This window comes from Cebidichthys violaceus, unplaced genomic scaffold (assembly GCF_023349555.1).
Source record: "Cebidichthys violaceus isolate CVI_PGR_0920_01 unplaced genomic scaffold, fCebVio1.0.p SCAF_6, whole genome shotgun sequence".
Lineage (NCBI taxonomy): Eukaryota > Metazoa > Chordata > Actinopteri > Perciformes > Stichaeidae > Cebidichthys > Cebidichthys violaceus.
The window spans coordinates 9,506,981-9,530,910 of record NW_027176816.1 but is presented as its reverse complement, the minus strand read 5'-3'; the positions used below and the strand labels follow the sequence as shown (position 1 = coordinate 9,530,910).

At 42.0% G+C, this 23,930-nt stretch overlaps 1 protein-coding gene across 1 annotated transcript in view; it reads right to left on the bottom strand.

Moving 5' to 3' along the window:
- LOC137889095 (histone-lysine N-methyltransferase PRDM16-like) overlaps positions 1-16,725 on the bottom strand; it is a gene marked incomplete at its 3' end in the record, with an annotated part of 163,271 nt that extends 146,546 nt beyond the window's left edge. The window contains exon 1 of the mRNA XM_068732723.1: positions 16,482-16,725. Within this exon, the coding sequence (XP_068588824.1) occupies positions 16,482-16,518 (37 nt within the window). The remainder of the gene's footprint in view (positions 1-16,481) is intronic.
- Positions 16,726-23,930: the final 7,205 nt, after the last annotated feature.

The window sequence follows — 23,930 nt, the reverse complement described above, 5'->3', positions numbered from 1 at the left end:
TCTAATCTCGTAATTTTATTATGTCAGTTTCTTTGTGTTTGTCTTTAATGAGCAAAATAGCAAATAGCTAAATTTCTTAAAAACCTCTTAATAAAAAAAGCAATTTCTGCATACCTGCATACCATCAGTAGCTCATGCAAATAATTAAAAACTGTCAATTTATAGGTTTAACTCATAATTTATTATATTTTTTCACTACGGCCAACTTTGTCTGGTATTTCTGAAAATAAAATGACAACTGAAATTACTATTTCTATTACCTCAAATACTCTTATGGAAGCAATAAATATATAGTATATGATTTACTAACAAATTATATATATATATATATATATATATATATATATATATATATATATATTTCATATATTTTTATATTAAACATTTGATCTCAGATAAATTACATCACCAGTGTCAAAACAGTCTCTTTTTTCCAGGCACTGTAGATTTATTTGGCTTGCGATGTTCCTCACACACTCTGTGACAGGAGGTGATGAAAGAGGAGTGGAGCAGCTTTGAGGAGCGCACTGCCGCTGTCACTGTCACAGACACCGTGTTGGCTCACTGCTACGCATCCCTGCATTGTCCCCCACTACACCTGACACTGCCCCTACCACCTGTGGTGTGTGTGTGTGTGTGTGTGTGTGTGTGTGTGTGTGTGTGTGTGTGTGTGTGTGTGTGTGCGTGCGTGCGTGCATGCGTGTGTGTAGGTGTGATCTAATCTTGAACACAATGAAGGTATAAAGAGCGGAGGAAGTGATCAAAGTGTTGACCAGAACGCCAGATACTGAAAACCCAGAGTAAAAAATGCTATTTCCACAGGTACTTCATTTAGATACCCACATTTAATTTAATGCTTTAATGCTAATATAATGAAGGGTTTAAGTCATGCTAACACTGCTATGTTTTTTATATCTAATAATAATGAACAGAAAAATAATTTCTAAAATTGAGTACTGCTGTTACTTTTGAAAACAGTATTACAAATGTGCATTGTAAGAAGAAATGGCTACACTTTTATTTAGTTTTTTACTTATTTAGCAGCCTTAACATTGACCAGGACATAATTATCTTCGATCTTTACACTTCACAAAAGGATATCAGGCTGATCTCAGGCTCCTGAGCATTATAATAGATGCAAATTGGATGTTGATCAACCCAAGCCTCAACAAGATGGCCACGCATATAAGCTGCAAACATTTCAGAAATCATCCGATATTGACTCAAAGGACAACTGAACTTCAAAGTCCTTTAAACAGAATCAAAGTGAAAATTGTGAGGAGATTGATATCTGTCTGTGGTTGCTACCCTGCATCATTTTCCCATCCCAAATTACCTTTCAGACATATTTGTATCCGTTATTAAAATCGTTTAAATAAGGTCACCCGTACAAGAGAATGATGTAAACCGTTCAACTCTGCTCTACTGTCTGACTAAAAACGCAATTGTTAGAAAGAGTGCTTTGAGAGAAAAAAAAACAGGGTTTGATTCCTTATGTTAGAACAAAAGAGAAGGGAGAGAAGTTGAGAACATAGATTTATCGCGTCTCCTCTGTGTGATATTGGTTTCAAAGGTGTGTGTGTGTGTGTGTGTGTGTGTGTGTGTGTGTACAGTGTGTGCATGTGTGCATGTGTGTGTGTGTGTGTGTGTGTGTGTGTGTGTGTGTGTGTCTCTCTCGGCAGACCCAGATGGCAGGCGGGCAAGGGGGAAGTTGGGCCAAGTGGACAGGAAGCCGTAAAGGAGAGTTCTGGTTACGAGGATCAGACTGTGGGTCGAACCCTGCTCAAAGCTACCGCCGCTACCGTACTCAAGGTGTGGGTTACACCCCTGGACACCGGGGACAACACACATTCTTGTTTGTAAGCTCCCCAAAGGATACTGTGCCGGTGTGTGTTCGCATGTGAGAGTGTGCGTCTGTTGGTATCCTAATTAACATGCAAAGGCAAATGTGCACACACATGCGTGCATTCAGTCACATACAGACTCTCACACGCCCTGCCCCACCCCCTCTTACACCGAGCAGATCCACTTAAAAGGGCTCGTATCAATTGTCAACGGCCATGTTTAGTTGTTTAGGCCCCTTTTCTGCACTGATGAGGACCAGACCATGGAAAATGCAACCACCCATTAGCCACATGTTGCTTCTAATACTGACCCAATAAAATGCTGTTCCCCCCTGCCATGGAGAGTTCATCGGGCCCACCACACAGAGAGAGAGAAAGACAGGAAACAAACAAAAAAGAAAAAGCAGCAAAGGGAGGGATGTGGCGACGGACAGAGAAGAGAAGAGGGAGGCACTTGCAAATAAAGATGTAACAGTGTCAAAGAAAGAGGGAAGCGCATGGGCCTGCTGCTAATTTCCCGCCCTGAGTGCAGTAATCTGAGGGGAAGATTAAGGTGAAGGAGTTATTCTTGACTATTTTATTAAGAGGTGCTTTAGGCGCTGGAAGAAGGGGCTTTAGCGCTCCTCCAGCAGCGTGCCATACAATACAAGACAAACATTTGCTGTTATTTCACCAAAGTACTCTCAGATGTGCTGCGTAGGGGCCTTGCCTTTCGCTGCAGAGGAACTTGGCATCAAAGTTCCCTGCAGTTCTCTGAAAACAAAAATCTGCCCCTCTTTTCCGAGGGTCCTGCCCTGTGCCTGCGTCCGACAGATAAATAGCGAGGTGTCAAAAGACAGGACTGCAAACCTCACACCTAGTTTTAATTAAAATGGGAGAGTGTCGAGGGACGCATGAATCTGTTTCTTATATTAGAAAAAAAAGTGTCGGAGGCAAAGTGTAAACCTGGGGATTTGAATACTGACATTTGCTATTTTATCTTAAATTACTGTACATAGGTATTATATTAATGTAGAATTATTTGCCTCACAGTTAAAAATTAAGTTTTAGTCTGTAGAAATGTGTAAAATAACAACAGTTTTGAAATGGAACCAAGGCCGGCGACAGGCCAGCAGCAGCCTCACCCACCTGCCTCTTTTGTTTGCTTTGTCACTGCTTCACCGTCCCATTCTTAAACACTTACTGCTCTTCAGTACTGTTGAAAAACAAGATGCCTCTGTCAGTGCATGTGTGTGTGTGTGTGTGTGTGTGTGTGTGTGTGTGTGTGTGTGTGTGTGTGTGCCCCTGCGGCCATCCAAGTGAGCTTTTACAGCATTCAGGGAAATGAAGAGAAACACATTCCCAAAGCCAACGTGGCGCAAAAAAAAAAGAAATAACAGTAAAGCTGCATGTCTTCAGTCCCCCCACCCAATGACATGCAGGTCCCAGAGTTCTAACATTTGTTGGGAACAACATCTCCCCATTAAAACAGCTAAATTGTCATGTCTCAAAAACCTCAGGAACTTTGAGTTGAACGGTCAGCGCGGACAGACAAAAACCACAGAAGTGGCAGTTTTAACCACTCATAAAACACAATTCAGAAACTTCTTCCTCTTTCCTTTTCTGTACTCGAAAGAGAGGATGTGGCTAGACTTGATGAGGAGAGAGTTGGAGAGGGAGGGACACATCAGACTATAGAAATTCTAAATATGCCCTCTCAGGATTTAGATGATTGAAGTCAAATCAACTGATTCAACTTTTATAAAAACACAAATGGTAAATGTCTTGCCCAGCGATGCTTTTGTAAAGTCACCATTTTCTTAATCAATAATACAGAAAGAAATCCATCATAGTATGGAGGAAGATATTAATTAATCCACCGACAGCACCACCACGTCCACAGCACAAATCAGACACAAGACATGTTCAGTGGCCCAAGATTAATGCTCTTCTTTAGCAGTGGGACTAATTTAAATGGGGGCAAATTCATGCACATTCTCTGTCAAATGAACCAACATCAAACATCACCAATTGATATCCGAGAGGGGACTTTCACTTTAATGTCTAGATGATCCAACTTCCAGTTGATGGTCGTTACGGTTGAGACCGACAAGGAAGAAGCAGCCCAGTTCATGACATCATCCTAGTCCTATAGGTGATGATGTGTGAACTGCACAGGGAAGGGCAGCTGTGGCTGGGAAATGGCAGCAGCAGAGAGATACTCACGATGTCCAGACTTGATGGCAGACAACGTTTGAGACAAGATGCAATTATCATTGAAAAGAAGTAGGATTAAAACAGTTGTGCTTTATAAAACTAAGAACAAAAGTCACAATAGCTGTTGCTTTAACACATCGTCACCTTTAGTTTTGATGGGAGCTACAGACATCTTTTTATATCTCCTTAGATAAAACATTAAAAGCTAGTTAAAGCATTTCTTAAGCCTGCTGGGTCATTGACCTACGAATTAAAAATCGTGTTCCAGTATTAATGTTGTTTGTATACTTACTAAGGTAGTCTCAGTCTTACAAACCAAAGCCAAACTCTGCTACACTTGTGTAACTGGTCTGGGTGTGTGCAGCTCACAGTAGCACCCATTGCCTCCGTCCACGTTGTGTTGGAGTCAACACAGGGCATGCATGCAACCACGGTTTTGCTGAACATGGATTTATTTCGTGGTTTTTTTTACTGGAAATAGTCAAAATAAAAACTGCAAATTACTTTTAATATTGTCTCTACAAAACTCATGGAAGACTGACAATCAGCCTACACACAACAAGAAAAGTTGAATCACTAAAATATTTGATACTTTATCTTATTGTATAGATCCAGTCTATTTAACCAGTTTAAATTGCAAATATCTAAATATGATAATCAAACAATATAATTCTTAAATACTCATTCTCATATTTAACGCAACACTCTTCTGTCTGGACTCTGCCAGGTGAACCTGTGTTGTGCTGAAAACCTCTCTTTTTTTTCCTGCGTGGAGAACATACAATTAGACTGATATGGGCCGAGCACTTTGCCTTTGGGACATTGAGCATCACAGAGACGCAAGCTTGTAATAGAGCTATTTGTTTTCCTCAGAAAGCTGTCCAAATGCCCTCGCTGGGATCGCTACACTGCACAAAGGCGAGCTATGAATTGGTCAAATCCACAGGGGCAGGTTATTGATTAGGCCTACGGCTAGTAGAACGCAAATATGCAACTAAATTAGATATTTGTGTCTGGGTGTGTGTCTGTGTGTGTGTTACTGTGGCAGTATTTCAACTTAATCTGCATGAACCACTGGTCAAGTTTTATAAACCAAAGACCTCTGATTGCAATACAATGTTCTGCTGTCTCTCTTTTAACTTTGCAAGATCAACATTGGTACCAACCATATCAATTAGTGAGTTTAAATATTTAATGTTAAGAGAAAAACACCTTTTTCTTCCTGCGTTAACAACATGTTAAACAAGTGATTGCATTTAGGGTGAGAACTGCATACGTACACTAGATGTACTTTTTTCAAATTAACACATCCAGTCGCCTTAGGGAGCAATTTGGGTTTTGTGATAGGTTAAGGACTTCTTCGGCAAACACAAACAATCACATATATAATGGACTGTAGATACAAACATAACGTTCCACTGCCTCTGTAGTCTCTTCCATTTCTTGCTCACATCCGCTGCCCTCCCTATCAGACATCTCCCTTTTCAACAAGAGCAGTTTGTCAGGGTCAGAATGCAATTTAAAACCTCTAGTAATGAGAGTCAGTGAGAGAGAGAGAGAGAGAGAGAGAGAGAGAGAGAGAGAGAGAGAGAGAGAGAGAGAGAGAGAGAGAGAGAAGTTAAAGGGTGGGAGAGAAAGGGAGATGAGGTAGTGGGGCGGAGAGAAGAAGAGGATGAGGACGGAGGGAGGGGTAGGCTGGGGTGTCAGCCATCAAAGCGGGCCAGGAGAAAAGAAGGCCAGGTGCTGGTTGTGGGAATGTGCCGTCCATGGTTCCAGGGACCAGGGAGCTGGTGGGGGCTGAGGGGGCAGGGTGGTAATTAGCCAAGCCTGGAGGAGAGAGAGGGCCCTCCAGGGCCCGCGGGGATAGCCCCTCCGAGAGGATACCATTTGCACTTCTACAGGAGCCGCCAGCCCCGGGCCACAAAGAAGGGGAAAAGGGGAACTATGGCATCCTTTATCAGGCCCGACAAAGACGCCGCATCTTTTCAAAAGAGACCGGAGAGAGAGAGAAACTCCAGTGTTCCAGAAAAGGAGGGGAAAAAGAGAAGGGAAGAAAGAATCCAAGGACTGGTCAGGAGAGAGAGACACAGAGAGAGATGCCAGTGTGTGGGTTGCAAAGCGGGACAGGAGGTTATGGTCATACTGTGACCCTGTCAGTCCGCTGAGACATCAGAAATTCACTAATGTCCCCCCACACACACACACACACACACATACTTAGATAACACAGAACGCTGAGTTACACAACTATATTCCCAGAGCATAGCAACTGAAAACAACACTTAGTTCGTTTTTTTCTAAACATTTCTTTCATTTTCCATCTCAGTTCCCATCAGTTTCGGACGCATGATGTCTCTATAACCAAAAGAAAAGTTCTACCATAGAAAGAGGTGTTGCGGTTTGCTTTGTATTTCATCTCGCGGGAGCTAAGTAGAGGCAGTGGATAAGGAGTCAAAATGGCCACTTTCTACCTTTGACATTATCAACGAATCTTAAGAGTTTTGCCCTCCTGTAGCGCGAGGGAAAGTGGAGGTCATTGACATTACTTTTACCTATTACCTTTGGAGTACGGATGCACGGGGTGGGGGTGAATGGTGGCCTTTGAGGCTTTGTGCTCCCCGTTGGAGAGCAGCCTGACAGCCTTAGCTGAGTGGGGGCCAAAGGTCAGACAGGTCATGTGATAAGGCATTTCAGACCTGCATATAGGGCCCCAGACTGAAGCCCCCCCTACACACACACACACACACACAACACACACTTTCTCTGTGTCTCTCCTCTTCTCTTCTTTTCTCTTCTCTTTCCCCTCTCTCTCTCTCTCTCTCTCTCTCTCTCTCTCTGGACACAAAATGCCATTTGTTGTCCGTCAGTCAGTAGCACAGGGCCAGGGTCGGGCCCGGTGCTGAAAGCTCCATTCACACACCCTCTCACCCAGGGATGTTTTTGCAATTCAATATTTTCACACGCAGGCAGCTTCATCGTTACTTTGGAACCGTACACTTGGCAGGATGAGGCTAGGGGCCTCTGGGACAGAGGGGCTGAGAGGTGGAGGAGAGGGGGTCAGCACAGAGGAATCCTAGTGTCGGGAGGGGATGGGCCTACGCCAGCTAATGGGCCATCTTGAAATGTTTTAGCCAAGAACCGTCCAACACCTACACACACACACACACACACACATATACACCCACACACACACACACACAAACAAGTGTACATACACACACACACATTCTGCCTTACTCATCGCTTCACATCCAATCTAACACCAGGTTAACAAGGAGAGCTCTGACTTCCTTCATAAAAATCTCTGGGCTAATACAGCCACACTATCCTTCCAGGGAAAGACCTCTCTCACACCGGACATCTTTCTAACCCACATCTCTAATATACAGTCAGTACCTATAAAAGTATCTCTAAGTATATTATGACGAAATACAGCAACTTCAACATTAGACAGTTGATCATGTGTTTTGAGAAGATGTACTTAATTTTTAACAAGTACTACAAGATCAGACAAGAAGTAACAGGTCAGAAAACCATCAGAGAACAAAAGTATCAACTCCATGGAAATGTGCCTCATTTAAGCCAAACAATTTCAGGAGATTTGTTGCAATTCCACAACTGTAACACCTAAGGATTTGTTTAGCATACAGAGTGGCTGAGGTAAATGGAGGGCCTGCAATGAGAGTGAGCTCTTAATATATTTATCCTGTGCACCACACTCTACTTAATGAAATTAAACCACACCAATAGTGGGCCTTTGTCCCTGGGGAGTTCAGTAATCAACATGCCACCAGTTTTCATTTTGTATGAAAATAAATGGCAGCCGGTGATATGGGCCTAATTATGTTGCACCAGGGAGGAGCTGGGTGAGAAAAGAAACTTGCAGCAGTGATGTAGCGGAGCCAATTTTCATGGACAGCAGTGCACAATAGAGGCGGTCAAATAAGCAGAGGCATTCATCTGGGGACTGGTGTCCCACTTCCACTCTCTCTCCCTCTCCCTCCTTCTCTTTCTATCCATCATACTCACAAAGAAAGTTAGCCAAGTATTAAACAAATAGAGAACTGGTGAGCCCTACACACTAGCGCCTGGTGCAGGGTCACTGGATAATGACGGCTCAATTACGGTGAATCTCCTTGTACACTGCTCCCCCCAACACAATCTCCACTGCCGCCCCACCCAGCGCGGCAAATTTGTCAAACTCACCAAAACGATGGGTCTGACAGTGTAATCGCTAACCGTCCCCACCAACATGAAAGGGGTCTTTATCTGGCCAAATCAAAGAACCTGATCTCTGACAGAAAAAAGGGTGGGGGGGTGGACTGGAGAAGAGAAACATCCCCGCTCGGCCCCCGTGAGACGCGGAGATGTCTCTAATCCGCTTTAATGAGACACTGCCTGCCCATCTTTGTGGTAATGACGAAGCACAGCGAGAAGGCCGGTGAGGGAGGAGTGGGAGAGATAGAAGTGAAGATGGAGCCAAGGCTTAGAACTGGCGGTCTGATGAAAGGGGAGGCAGAAGAAGTTTAGAGCCACGCTGCTGCTGCTGCTGCTGCTGCTGCTGCTGCTGCTGCTGCTGCTACACAACAGACAAACAGCCCAGGGGACAGAGCAGTTTGTCTGCTTATCATATCTGGACAGGATGAGCCACTATCAGCAGTGCCCGATTGGGACTGGACAGTGTGTGTGTGTGTGTGTGTGTGTGTGTGTGTGTGTGTGTGTGTGTGTGTGTGTGTGTGTGTGTGTGTGTGTGTGTGGAGAGATGAGCTATAAGTTGTGGAACAAAGCAGAAGAAGAAAACTTTTGAGGAAAATAAATAGTTTTGTTGAGTGCTATTCCCTGAGAATAAAGCGTCACATTTCACCATGTGTGTTGATAACCAAATGTATTTGTCAGCTGGTCAAAAGGGTTCCTGTATTTACTTTTAGCTTCAACGCTTACTTTTGTACAGACATTGATCAGACAGATTCAGCCTACCAGCTGAGAGCATTAGCTAATGTTAATGCTGGTCAGTATTAATAGGAAAAGACTCCAAAGTCAATACATATCATGATATAGCAATTCTCAATCAAGTTCAAACCAATGAACTTCCACTGTAACACATTAGACTGAACTGTGCATGTGAAACAACTAATTTAGTAATTATTTTATTACTTCCTCTGAATTATTAATGTAGACAGCAGAAATACGATTATAAGGTCATTACATCACAATATGCCATTGCGGGAAAAAGTTGAAAAATAATAATACTAAATTGTTGCCCAACTCTCGTTAATTTTACGCAGAAATTTTGTCTTCATGCCAAAATTGTACGGAGACCAGAGAACACGGCGTGAACAAAAGAAGGGATAAAATAAAGGACAGGACGTTCAGGAATTGGATGAAAGGAAAAGAGCAGGGTGAGGACAAATGTTGTAATAAAAGGAAAGAGAGAGAAACAGGAGAAAGTGAGCGGGCTAATACCAAACAAATCGGGATTAGACCCAGATAAGACTAGTCACAATGCAAGGGGGAATCATGAGGGCTGCTAAAACACGCTAATTAGGGACTCGACACATTTGCCCCTTGTTTTGCAAACAACACACACTGTTTGACAGCGGGAGGTGCACAATCAGACACACAGAGAGATAATTATTTAGCGTTAATCAGTACACTCAAGAAGTAAGGATGAGGTATTTCCTATGGGATGACTCCAGCAGTCGTGGTGTATTCTTAGCCCTGAGAAGCTGGATGGAGTCCTCTGGACACGGCCCGGCAGTGGAGGGACGTAACTCGATAAGCAGCCACAGGTCAAGACAAAATGCATTTAGCTGCAGTGTAATGGCTTTTCATTTTTTTTTTGGAACCCCCTTTTCGCCAACACATGCCGCTGCTATTTTTAACAAGACCCTGCCCCCATCTGCAGGCTGAAAACGGAGGGTATGAGGAGAGACGAAGAACAGGGGTCTGCTAAAAAAGAAAACATCAGGGATACATCTTAAAAGTCTCTCAGGCATGCCACAGTCTCCGCCGCCAAACGATCGGTAGATGGCTGTGTTTTTACAAACATGGCGAGTGAGGTCATGGTGCGAGGCAGAAAGAGGCATGCATTTGCCAACTGGATAATGTGAGGTCAATGTATCATTGGAATGAATGGGATTTAGAGCCATGTGCAAGAGCTTAATGCAATGGTATTTGTATGTCAACTCAAAATCTGACTTCGCCAGCATGAGACCAGGCAGGAAGCATGGGGCTAAAACGTGTGTGTGTGTGTGTGTGTGTGTGTGTGTGTGTGTGTGTGTGTGTGTGTGTGGGTGCCTGTGTCCAGGTGTAAGAGGTGCCCACCCATTGCTGTGCCAAGGTCAAAGCTCAGAACAGTGAAGGGACCTCCAACAACTGTATGGTGCACGCACTGATTCTCACAGCCTCACTCTCACACACACACACACACACACACACACACACACACACACACACACACACACACACACGTATTTAGCCAGCCAAGAGTGCCAGCTCCTGCTGTTTGGATGACATTTACACACAACCTTTCTAGTTTGTGATTGATTGGGGTTAAATCCTAACATTGCCCAAAAATCTGTCACCACTAAGGTGTGTGTGTATGTGTGTGTGTATGTGTGTGTCCATCCAGGATCCATCTGCATTAGTGTGCATGTATGGCTTCTATGTGTGCAAGCACATGTGTCACAGAGCTAAGGAAAGCCAGTGAAATGTTTTCAAGCCTTCAGTGAGTCTCAGTTGACATTAAAGTCACTGTGACCTCAACAGTCTGCTTGAGTTGCAGTTCCTGCTCAATCCATAGAACGAAAGCCAAAGCTCTGTCTTTATTTCCATCTCTTGTATTTAGAGTGAGATACCGTAACCGTCTTGAATTAGAGAGGATTGGCCTTTTATCAATTCAAGTAAGCACAATTCTGAATATGGATTATTCAATAAAGTTCCCCCCAAAACAACAATTTTAAGGTGTTGCAATGGAGGGTGATGCAAGACTCTTTGGAGGAATCACAGGTATTTCATAATGCCTTAAAAAGCTAAATGATTGATAACAACCTCATACTCACAGAAGGGTATTGAGGGCTTTTCTGTATTTTGTAGGCACACTGGAATTCATTCAGGAGTCATACCAATGTCCACATTTCTAAAATATTTTCACATTTTATGGCACCTGTACTTCTCCAGATTAGAGACGTCTCTTTTGGGACACATGGCCAAAACAGCAGCAGCGGTGGCGGCGGCATATTTACAGCAGCAACTGACTGAATAACAATAAAAGCATTTCCCCGGAGATAAAAGACTGTCTCACACAGCTTTCAGGGGGGAGAGATGGAGTCACTGATAGTGAAAGAAAACATTAAAAAGTTGGCAGTGGAACAGTCGTAAAATGGACTATTTAAAAAAGGGTAATATCCCATTTGAACTATATGCTCCCATAAAATGAATCATCCCTCTTTAAAACTTCAGAATTCAGGTAATTCATATAGTAACTATTCTTTGTACAGTAAATCTTCAGTCAATTCCCCACATAGGTGGAAGAGAAAATACATTTTACTTCATGGCTGTTTCAAAGATTTAGGAATAACAGCAGAACTGAGACTTCAAACTACACCGTCCTCCACATTACAGGGACTACTTTACTGTGGGGAACAATCTTTGGAGTCGGCTCTCACAGCAAATTTGAAGATATGGTTATAAAACGCATCTTTATTTGTATCATATTATGTGAATCAAATGTTGACCATATGTTACTGAAACTGACAGTGGCTTGCCATTGAACTGTAACCATAACCAAAACCTATACTTATCCAAGGTCTTCCTGCGACAAATTAATATGTTACAAATAGGTACATTTACGGCTGAGTTAAAAATAAAAGTGCCTTTTGGGGGTTTATGACGCAACTCATTTTCATGTTGTATATCTGAGAATACAGTTGCCTTTAAACAGGTACAGTGCAATGGTATTTCACTGGAAAAAGATTAAGAACCAGCCCTGGAAATAAATATGGAAAGAAGACTATGAGCGTCACTGCTCACAACACACACTAAACTGTATCCTGTATGTGCACACACTGGGATGAGGAACTCACATCCCACAAACTTCCATAATCAAGCACTTATGCAGCATATGTGGCCGTGCCAAATGTGGACTGATGCAATTAGTTCGGCTACACAATTTTTCAATCCTTCAAAAATTGACACAAATGGTCCTAACATCAGTCCAAATGCTCCGGAAAAAATCCTCCTCAACAGCATTTAAAAGAAAGTAAATGAAGCGTTTATGTATAAAAAAAATATATTTTACAAAAATCACTGCAAAGCAGGTGGTCTTTCTGATTGGATGGTGAAGAGTATTTCTGAGAACTGGAAAAACAAAGATTCACAAGACTGTGATCATCATAGCGGTCACAGTCTGTCATTTCAGACAAAGACGTAAAACTGCAAAACTGGTGTTCCTGATCCAGAGCGCTGCTAAGATCATCCACATCATCACACACACGAATGCAAATGGGCTCTGTGGAACCACAAGAGGCTCAGGTTTCCCACCGTGTTTTATCTAGGAGAGGTCTGCAGCAACAAAATCAAGATCTCACAGGTATTTTCATTTTGCATTATGTCTGGCGCTACTGACGTTCAAATTAAAATAATGAAATTGCTTTGAGTCTGCAGGCACAGGCGGCTAATCATTAGCCTTCATCAATTAGCGACAGCAGTAACTGAACTTGTTTATGCTGCGGAGAGTCTGTGGGCTCACTGATGCTCTAACTTTAAAATAAAAGCAACTAAAACTGGGACATCTAGAGTTTCATAAAAAAGTACATAAAAAGCAGCCAATGAACTGCAAACTCGAAGACACTGACACATTACATTTCCTCTTCGTTTGATGATCCTATCATTTTTATGTTCAGGCTCTAATCTGTGAACATGGAGGAGTGCTATCTGACACACATTACAGCTGCATAGCAGTAATACATGGGAGCATGCACGGGACCCTGAACGTTTAGCCAGAAGTTCAACATAGCTACCATTGTTGGTTTTAAAGTGTTATGGGTTGGGTTTTATTACTTCTGTCAAAACATCAGAAACTGTTGAGCCAGGCCAAGTTCATGACTGGGAGTCCATCTAATAGCCTGAGGGGCATTTAACACAAAGATCAATAGGATATCTGCTAATTAGTATATATAGGCCAGAGAGAGAGAGAGAGACAGAGGGAGGGGGGAATGAGACGGAAACTGTCAGAACCCATGTGAATTCTGTTCAGTGTGGTGGGTAAGGAAAGGGGTGGGGGTCATTTTGTGCAAAATCAGCAGAAAAAAATATATTTTGGCAAAAAAAACCTCGCGTGGCGCTATAGCTTTCACTTATTGACTTGATAATCCAGCTGCAGTAACTGAAACAGGTTTAGAAAATCAATGGCGTGTGTAAGTTGCGGTCAGAATCAATGTGGATTCAAAACCTTCCGGTTTCCACGAATGTGTGCAAAGCTGTTACACGTTTCTATTTTAATGATATTTCTTTAGGTTTCTGTGGAGACGTTATTACGCGGCTGTGCGCGTGCAGTCGAGCGAGAGAGCAGCGTCTGTTTATGTGTGCGTGCGCGTGTGTATTTGTCTCACCTGTGCACTTAAAAACACCGGGGGGGAAAACTGTACACTCAACTGGACATTTTAATTGATCCGAAACCAATTTGAAGCTTTGGGCCCAGCAGCATAGCACAATGAAACAGCCTTCTGTAACGCACAGAAATAACCTACACAACAGATATGGACTGAGCTATAGATGAACTCAATTTGAGCAAATTCGCTTATTCATCGTCACTTTGCTGTTGTATTCTCTGCTGGATTGCCTATCGATTTATTTGGCTTGGATACAATGAGACGTGGTGCAGGGCGCAAATGTGTCGGATGATTTCTTCTTTATTAAAAATATGGGGAAAATAAAATGTAACATTTTAAAATTCATAATAATCAGTTCATGTAGAGGGAACATTGTTCCAGATAAAAAAAATAAAAACAATCAAAAACAATACAACAGTTAAACTGTGTATAACAGAAAACAATAATACATGCGTGGAACAGAGCAAGAAATGTAATGTCTGGTTTTTTTTATAGCCCAATAACAGTCACTTAATCCTGACCCCTCCCCCCCCCAAAAAGAAAAAATGTTTGATGTAAACAAACCAGAACGACTGCATGCTAATGAAGAAAGCACACTCATATTCATATTCTACATGCGGGAGTCACAAGTTGCTACAGAGTGGACTTTGAAGTGTACGTGTGCTATCTGCCGACAGAAGAAAATATACACGAGGGTTAAAAATAAATGACAAAGCATCTGGTGAATATTGCTGTGGGCCTGCAGGAGAGTATTTCTCCTTAGCGCCAGAAAAAAAGGAGGGTGGAATACACTCCCACGCGTCGCATTCAAAAGTTGTGGGCCTGCATGTTTTGAAGGTTAAGAACAGGATATTTTTTTTCATGTCTGCTCTATTTCTCTCTGCTGCCGCTGCAACACAACAGATCTGAGGCCTCTGGGCTGCAGAGGTTTCCAGTGGTCCGATGTGAGCGAGCTCAAAGGCAGGTATTTGAGTTCATTAGCACCCGGATCAACAGACTATCAAGGCTGTTTAGAGATCGAGACCAAGTGCAATTACCGGCAAGAAGCAGGATCCTCGACCTGTTTAAGTATTTTCCCAAAGTAGCCAATTTAGTTTTAGAGTTTGGCTTTTCCTTCCGTTAACCGGGGACTTGATCCGCATGTGCACCAATAATGGAGCACATGCAAGAATAATAAGGTAATGATAACAAAAACTAGACTGCAAACTAGACTTATTCTTATAATTTATCTGAATGCATGTGAGCTGAATTTTTCACTGAACATGTAATAATAATCTTAATATAGAATAGTTAGCAGTTCTGAAATAGGCTGCAAACTCGACTGAAATAAACACGTTTCATGTTTGTTTTAAAAGCTGTGCAAACATATTTAAATCACTTAAGGTCAGATATGTAAATACTAGTATTTTTTAAAGCCTGAATTACATGTGGCATAAAGATCAAGGTTCACGTTGAATTAACAGGGCCAGTGGTTTTGGCAAAGTTACAAAGTTTTTAATAAAGGCCTGTAAACATGAAATCAAGCATGCCCAACAAATATATAGATATAAAAATAATAAGAAGAAGGCATATATACTAATTATTTTTCATTAAAAATGTTCTGAAAAAACAGATATATATATATATATATATATATATATATATATATATATATATATATATATATATATATATATATATATACGGCTAAATATGGTCTGTATATTAACTATATATTTTCACAAAACAACTCGAAACTCATTGTGAGTAAAATGTAACAATATAAAAAGATTACAAAAGTATATGCCAACAGGCCAAAATAAAATAAAGCAACGCTCTTTCAAATGAATAGTGGATAAAAAGCAGATTGACCCACATAATTAGCCGTAGAAAACAAAATGCACCCATGCACAATAAATAAAAGACGGTCCAAATGAAGGCGACAAGATAAATCAAACCACAATTAAACAATAAACACAATGTAAAAAAAATACAAGCTCCATTTCCGACAACAAAGTAGCCCTACTCGTGTTCACAAAACTGAATACATGAATGTTCCGTGTGACGGGAGCAGCAGTCCACTAAGAAGTGGTATGGGCGCTTTCTTGCACAAGACGCATTATTGATTGGCATTTCCCTGGAGGAGGAACCAGTCGGCGGCAGTCCGAGGGGCCCCGGGACAAAACCAAAAAAGTTGCCGTATGAGAGATATATTCTGCGGTTCAAGCGGGATCGACCAAAAATAAACTGCATTAAAACATTGCTCTCTTTCTTTCTAAATTCACACGCTGGCGTTTCCCCTTTCGTAGGCGAGCGAACGAGCGCGCTCAGCTCGGCGCGAGCTTTGCAGCAGAGCCACAGCGCCCACTATTTCAAAAGCCGGGAACATGATTTCACAGGACTTGGAACGACTCTATGAAAAAAAAAGAAAAGTTACTATCCGTTTCGACAACTTTCTTGGTAACTTTCGGGAAACGAGTCTGCGCCTCCGACAGCCGAAAAGAGCAAAAAATACGAGCTCGAGCTCAGACTCGGACGGCAGTGTTTCTCTCGTGCATAGATTGGAGTGTAATCAGCTAAAAGCACCAGCGGCGATTCCCATCACACATGAAACTTTCTGACACGGAGAACCAGCGAAGACGAGACCGCAGCGTGCAGAGGAACGAGGCTGAGCAGCCGGAGCGGGACACATTTTTTTTTTAATATAGCAGAAAAGTTAACTGTGGACAAAGAGTCGCCCCCCTCCTCTCTTAAGGACATGGCAAATGACAGGGACACATTGGACATCCACACAAACACGAGTTTGGAGCCGGCAGCTGAAAGCGATAAGAAGCGGAAAAGGAAGACCTACTTTTAGCCAGTTTTCTCGCCCTCGCCTTGGATCTCATCTTGTCGGCTTGTAGATTCCTCTCGTCGTCCTCCGTGAGCCCAGAAGCAGCAACAACACTATCTTCATCTCACCAGCATTGTCAGTTTGGACACCTTCGCACATGCGCACAGGCCATTCAATCTGACACCCTCGCCGGGGCCAAAAAACTTTCCAATGTATTCATCATCATCACTTTTTTTTGTCCTATCGTCTCCCCTTTAGATCACTTATCTCTTCCCCTCCTCCTCTTCCTCCTCCTCCTGCTCTCTCCTCACCATCTCACCTTCCCTCCCTCCCCCTTGCCACCCCCTTACCCTCGTCCCCCCCCCCCCCCCCCCCCCCATTCAGCTCCTGCCAGCACCTCCTTGAATTTTTACCCCTTTAACAGCGAGAACTTGGTTTTCTCCAACCGGCGGTGAACACAGTGAGGTACGGTGAGGTCAAGGTCGTATTATAACTGGAAATTTAGCTGAATTTGTATTAATATTAGTAGTAGTAGTATGTTATTATTTATTTCTTTATCATTTATTATCATTTCATTTTTATATATTATTTTACAATTATCATATTTATATTTTTGTCATAAAATGGTAACTGAATAATTGCCTTTCTGAGTTTACAGAAACTTTGTCTTTAGGTCTGTTGATGCAGCTGATGTGCCAAAAAGTGCTCGAGTTGCAGAGGTTTTTAACTTCATTAATGCATATGCAGGCGTAATAGGTGCAAGACCCGATTGGAGTTGCACTTTACGGACTATGACTCGGTTGTGTGTGTGTGTGTGTGTGTGTGTGTGTGTGTGTGTGTGTGTGTGTGTGTGTGTGTGTGTGTGTGTGCGCGCGCGCGCGTGTGCACGTGCGTGTGTATGTGTGTAAACCTTGTTGCCCTTAGGACAAGCAGCGGCCAGCAGCCGTTTGACGCTTCCATGGAGGCTCAACAAGCAGAGTCCGTACCGGTCAGAAGCCGATAGGCTTTTCTTTAACCCACCTTTCCTCTAATGTTCACATTTGTAATTTGCAGCAGTTATTTCTTGGAGAAGTGTTTGTGTTCGCTGTTAGCGCCAGTGAGCCGCGTAAAGTCACCTGAACGAAGGTGGATAGATGACACACTTTCTCTTCGTAAGTATGACTTTCGCCTTGCACCTGTTTGTTTGTTTTTGTTCGAGGAGAACACCTTTACGTTACACCGTGCATCCAGCACACTGATGAAGCCTGACAGACTGCAAGGTAATTGTTTTAACTTAGAAAAATGTATTTATTCAAAGACAAATGTCAGAGAAGTACATCATTATGCAGCAATATATTTACTTGCTTATATGTTAATATTGAAGTTGCAATTTAGGGTATTTACTGTATTTATTAGGCAAATATGGAATTTGTATAACACAGTTATTAATCTTATTGTAACTATTTTGCATTTCAAATTTTTAGGTCCCAATATATTTTATGGCTAAACCATAATAACCATAATAATAATAATAACGATATTAATTTTAGTAATAATCATAATAATTAGTATAATTATGATTATACTAATAATCGTTGTTATTATTATTACTATTATTATTATTATACTTATTGTTATTATCGTCATCATCATTATTATTATATTTGCTTCATTTAATAATATTGTATTGATAAATTAACGTCGTATATTTTGTTATAGAGATATGGAATTCTAAAAAGAAACAAAATGAGACTTGGTATAGAAGCTGTGGGTATTACAATATTTGTATTTTATTATCTATAAAAAATATAATAAAGTCCAGTTTGACTGATGGTGGTAGGCTGGTCGTCATATTCGTGTGGTGCCTGGGCCCACATGTCATATGGGAATGGTTTCCGTCTAGTTTGGCGGAATAAAGGCGGCTCTATGTTGGAGCCTATTAAAGACCGGTGGTGATGGAGCAACTGCAGTCTGCTGGGAGAGCGGCAGGGATCCATTCTTTGCACACTAATCCCACCGCACTTTTATGTGATAGGTACTTCCATATCAACATATACATACTAGTAATTATTTTTATTTGCATTATTATTTATTTGCATTATTATTTGTAGCCATATTCTGTGCTTTTGCTGAACATTACATTGGCATAACACCATTACAAATAAGTCGCGGTCTGCCTGACATTTCTTTGGTTTTCAGCTTGTTGCTCATTATGATGCACGCGAAACAATAATTGATTTGAATAACGGCTCGAGTTAATCAAACGCGTCGCCTTCCAATATTGGACACAAATTGCCGTGGGATGTTTTCCCATGAGTTGCAGTAAAATGAATGGCGTGATCATTAATCAATAATAATCAGCAGTAATTAGCATACATTATCTGTATATTAGGGAGTTTGTCTTGGCATCGTGAGGCGAGAAGGGTTTAATTTTATTGGCTTTAAAGAGAGCAAGGACGCGTATGAAGTGTGCTTGTATACCCATAGGGAGTGTGAAGAGTCAGGAGGTGGCCACCGTATTACAGACCTATAACATGTTCTTTGTAACTTCGTGTAAAAACACATGTAGTTCAAATACAGTAGCCTATCAATAGTTACATTTTTAAGTCACGAGCTCCGCGGCCTTGCAGGCAGCGTGGAGGTAAGAGTGCCAAAAAACAGAGAAACGGGTCGATAATCGAATAATACATTATGAGAACAGCAGCGGTGTGCAAAGGTTTTGTTTATTCCCTCGGTGTCTGAAGGAGGCGTGGGAGCGTGGCGACAAGTTATCAATAATCCATTGTCCTAATCGATTGGCTCTATCGATACCGCGAAAACTGCAGAAAAAGGGCATTCAGTGGGGCATTTCCCCCAGTTTGTCGAAATGATTCCATCATCCGCCCGACACGGTTCAGGCCAGGCCTCTGAATATTTCTCGCACATCAGCTCCGACAAATGAATTCACATGGTGCAACACCTTCTTAAAGGAGCAATTAACTCTGATTACGCTTGCAAAGAAAAGTGTTGCTCTCCGACACTGGCCCGTTGGGAAATACTTTTCTGCGTCATTTAAACGTCGACCTTTAACGGGATTTGGTGGAAACAGAGAACGGCTGGGAAGGAAAACCTCGCGTTTTGGAGTTGCCTTTACTTGCTTTTTTTTTCTTTCTTCTTCTCTCTCTCTCTCTCTCTCTCTCTCTCTCTCTCTCTCTCTCTCTCTCTCTCTCTCTCTCTCTCTCTCTCTTTTGTCCTGCAGCTGGAGGGAGCGCATGAAGGCATCGCCGCTGGCTCAGTCCCCGGAAGAGAGGTGTGCTGCTGCTGCTGCACTCGTGTTCAATCATCTACCGCTCCCGGTTTATTATTCCGTCTAATTAGGCTGAAGAGAGGTGGATTCATTATCGTCTGAAAGTGACAAACAAACAAAAACACTACGATCCAGTTAAATAAAATGCACATGCCAAGGCCGTTTGGTCGGCTCATTTGATTATCCTATTATTTTGCCCTTATTATTTAACCTGGAAACAGCTCAACTGCGCCTATAAAGGACATAGTTCGACCTACAAGTCTGTAGACGGCATTGTTTGTATGTACTGTCTCCACGGCTCCTATATCACATATAGTGCAGGCCCCCTAACTTGTGCACATGAGGCCTTTTCATGGCCGTGTAGTTTAATTGCGCGACACAATTTGCGTCAAGTAACGGTTCAGCTTCCTTAATCTCATATTGATGAGGCGACGACGTCTTCACATCACCGGAGCTGAACTGACAGTGGGCCTATAGGCTACAGCCAGACCGTTTAAAAAAAAATTGCAGTCATGTTCGTGTATATATATATTTTCAGATACAAATAACACAAATATAACAAACCAACACCATATTCACAACCAAATTTCAGTCGCAAAAGCATGCGTAAAATCTTTCAGAAAATTCCATCATAACCAAGAGGATAAGGTAACTGTTTACACTTTACTTGCAACAGTGTATGGGGTTGTGCTACAATACAGGTACCATTTATTGTACTATTTAAAAATGAGAATGGTTTGAACTAAGTGAATTTCAGAACATTACACAAATAAACAATCTACTCAATATCATCATCGATGGGGGGCGGGGGGGTAGGCCTACAGAAGTTTATCACACTGTGGACTGGTGTGGTCAGACTGCAGTGACTGTACACTCCTCCCACCCACTCACACTCACACACACACGCACACACACACACACACACACACACACACACACACACACACACACAGACACAGGCGGCTGAAACCTAAGCTTTATCCACGCTGGAAAAGGCTTCGGGTCTCTGGATTAGACGTTACGCGCAGATAACATCGGCGCACATTAGATATGTGAAATGGAGCACCTCGCGGTCCAGCCTGCGGATGAGGCGGGCCGGGGGAACTTCAAAAAGCCGCAGCGGACCCTTTTGTGAGCGCTGCGAGCTTTGTAAATTTGCTAACTGCAATTCCGCCACAGTCGATGTAATGGGAGAGTAAACACGGTAACTAGCTGCGGCAGGGTGCTGGGACTTGCGTGGAGGCACGCGCGCATGTATAGGCAGGGTACACACACGTCAGTATACAGACCACATGCATGTTATTAGTATTTACAGTCTATGGTACAGGTGGGACCGCCTGCACGACGAGGTAACGATGAACGCAGCTCTGACATCTCAAACAAGATAAATGATTAACACAATAACAATCATCTCCACCACTGGTTGTTTCCCACACGTCAATTAGAAAATTGACGTGGAAAATCAGAAAATCCAAATTTTTCTTTTTAAAAATCAGAAAATCCAAATTTTTCTTTTTAAAAATGATAGTTTGGAGTGGCACTCCACAGCAGGCCGCTGCTTCCTCCTTCCCTCTAATGGAGTCCCCAGAAGCGGTCACAGTGAAGTTGCCTTGGTAATTATTAGCCATTAATTGGGTTCAGGACCTCGTGCGTCTATGGGAAATGGGAAATCTGACCGCTAATCCAAGGCGTTTCCTTGGGACCTTTTGCAGTGTTGTTAACATGCTGTCAGAGACGCCACAGCTACTGATAGCGGGAATATGAAGAGGTTAGAGGGCAGCGACTACAGACAGAGACACACTGCAGGAGGCCCGCACTGGAGAGCTACAGAGAAGACAAAATATAAAATGATTCAAACGGGCCTATATGGGTGTGTGCGTTGGTCAGACAGATGGGTGGATTTTAAATTAGTCGATGAAAATTCTACAATTTATAGCAATTTATGCAAAATACAGAGGAGGGTAAACCTGAATATTTCGATTCAAACATTTTGGCCACACAGTTTTGGTAAATCTTAGCCATCATTCTTCCTTAAAGCACTGGTTAAATTTCCATATTTCCAGTGACAACTCCTGGCTAATTCTGCATAAAATGAGGATTCATATTTAATAGCACCAGTGAAAATTACAGGGTATCCGTAAATATGTTTGGATTTCCAATTTCATCCAACGAATTATCACACAGCATGACCATGTGGATGAATTCCACAAACAATATTCGGTCCAAAGGAAAACTTAACGACCGACGATCAATTTGCAAAAATGTAAACAAATATGCAAAGTCTGACTGGAATTTAGGTGTTCCTCCCAAAAAAAACTACCAAAAAACGCCAAAGGATCCCGACCACTTCCCGTCCCACCATCATCAATGTTGTTGTTTTTAATTAATCGCTCGTTAATGTCGCCATCCATTTCCCCGCAGATCAGAGGAGCGAGGAGCCGACAACCCCGCCAAACAAATGCACATTAAAAAATCGCCGGGAGGCTCGAGTGGAAATTACCCCGACGTAGAAATGACCTTAATATGATGTAATCAATCAAGCTGTCTGCTGGGACACTGGGAATCTCAATGTTAATCTTTTAGTTTGGAGCAGCGGGGGTAAAATAGCCCGTCATATTTTACAACTCAGCCAAAGAGCACACGTTATGTTCAAGTTCAGTGACGCATACGGAGAAAGCCTACTGCAACAAACAGGCTTTAGTAACAAACTGGAGGAAACAATATTTAGCGGATTTACAGGAAGGGCCACACATTTTGTGGTGCAGGCCGAAAGGCCTACGGGCCCGTCTTTGTTACCGTTTTGTTTAAATATATCACCTCAGTGTTTGTAACTTAAGGCAAAATAATAATAAAAAGGGAAGGCTATTCATTACAATATGATTCAAATGTCTGAAGTGAAATCATAAAATTGAGGTGGAAGTTATCTATAATTTAGAAATAAATTCTCAAACTAAAATATATTTAAATATTTCAGAAATATAGCAAAATTATAATTTCTCACAAGGTTTGGTCAAGATTCCGAGATCCATGATTTACTTTGACTTTATTAAAATATAGACATTCATAAAACCATGAATATTTTAGGAAAATATATTTGAGTCCCTTATATTACAGGGAACATTTATCACATTTGAATTACATTTAAAAAAATGCAGTCAAATTCAATGTAAAACAAGCCAGAATAAGGTTTCAGGTCTTAAATAAAAAAAAATATTTCGATAAAGTACATGAATGGAATAATGAAAAAAATGAAAAAGTAAGCAAATGTGATGAAGGCTATTGGATAAATCTATGATTATCCCAGAAATAAAGGCTGCTCTAGACAGTGATTCCCCATGCCAAACTTGGTGAGCGATACATGTATTTTGCAGAATGAGTCCAGCAGGTACCAACCACTGGCGCGGAAGTATTAACACCAAGAACATACACACAACTTGGCAGGCTACAAGAGGCTCATGTGGGCAGCATGAAGTGGCTGAGGCCTGTGCATGTTATCATTAACCACTGTGGACAGATAGAACAGGCCGAGCCCACAAGTGTCCATTTCACACCAGCCTGGCATGGCAGCGGGTTAAGACTCCAGAGAGCCGTCTGCCACAACTCAGCGACCCTTTGAAGCACACCACCTTCTGGGATTTCTGCTTCTCATCTTTGAAACAAACCCCCTTGAAGGTTTTCCAACCCAAGACTTGTCTTCTCACCTCCAGTAAGGATCTGATCTGGAATTTTTATTCTCGTCACACCAGCTTCAGTGACTCTTTGGGCTTTGATAACACAGTGAGGCTTAGGGAAATGTGCAGTTACAAGGTGCAATGGAGAAATGGAGGTGGCTGTGTCCATCACTATATCAATAGTAATATACAGTCATGTACAATAGCTGTAAAAGCAGGACCAGATAGATTTATTATGATGAGGATGACAGCTGAACTGTATCACTGATTGAAATGGTAGTCCCTACAGAATGGTGCCCATTTAAAATCTGTATAACTAATAGAAAGTCATATGTATTATAAGATAAAAATACACAAACCCAACAAGCACAAGCACAACATATGTAAAGCTGAAATACATCTGCAAACCAAAGGTCTATAAATGATTCACAGCTTTAAAGCCAATAAAAAGGAATATTCCTTCCCAGGAATACGAAGATATCTAGTTAGACTTCCAAACAGCTCCAGATTCCATAGTCTACATACGACCAC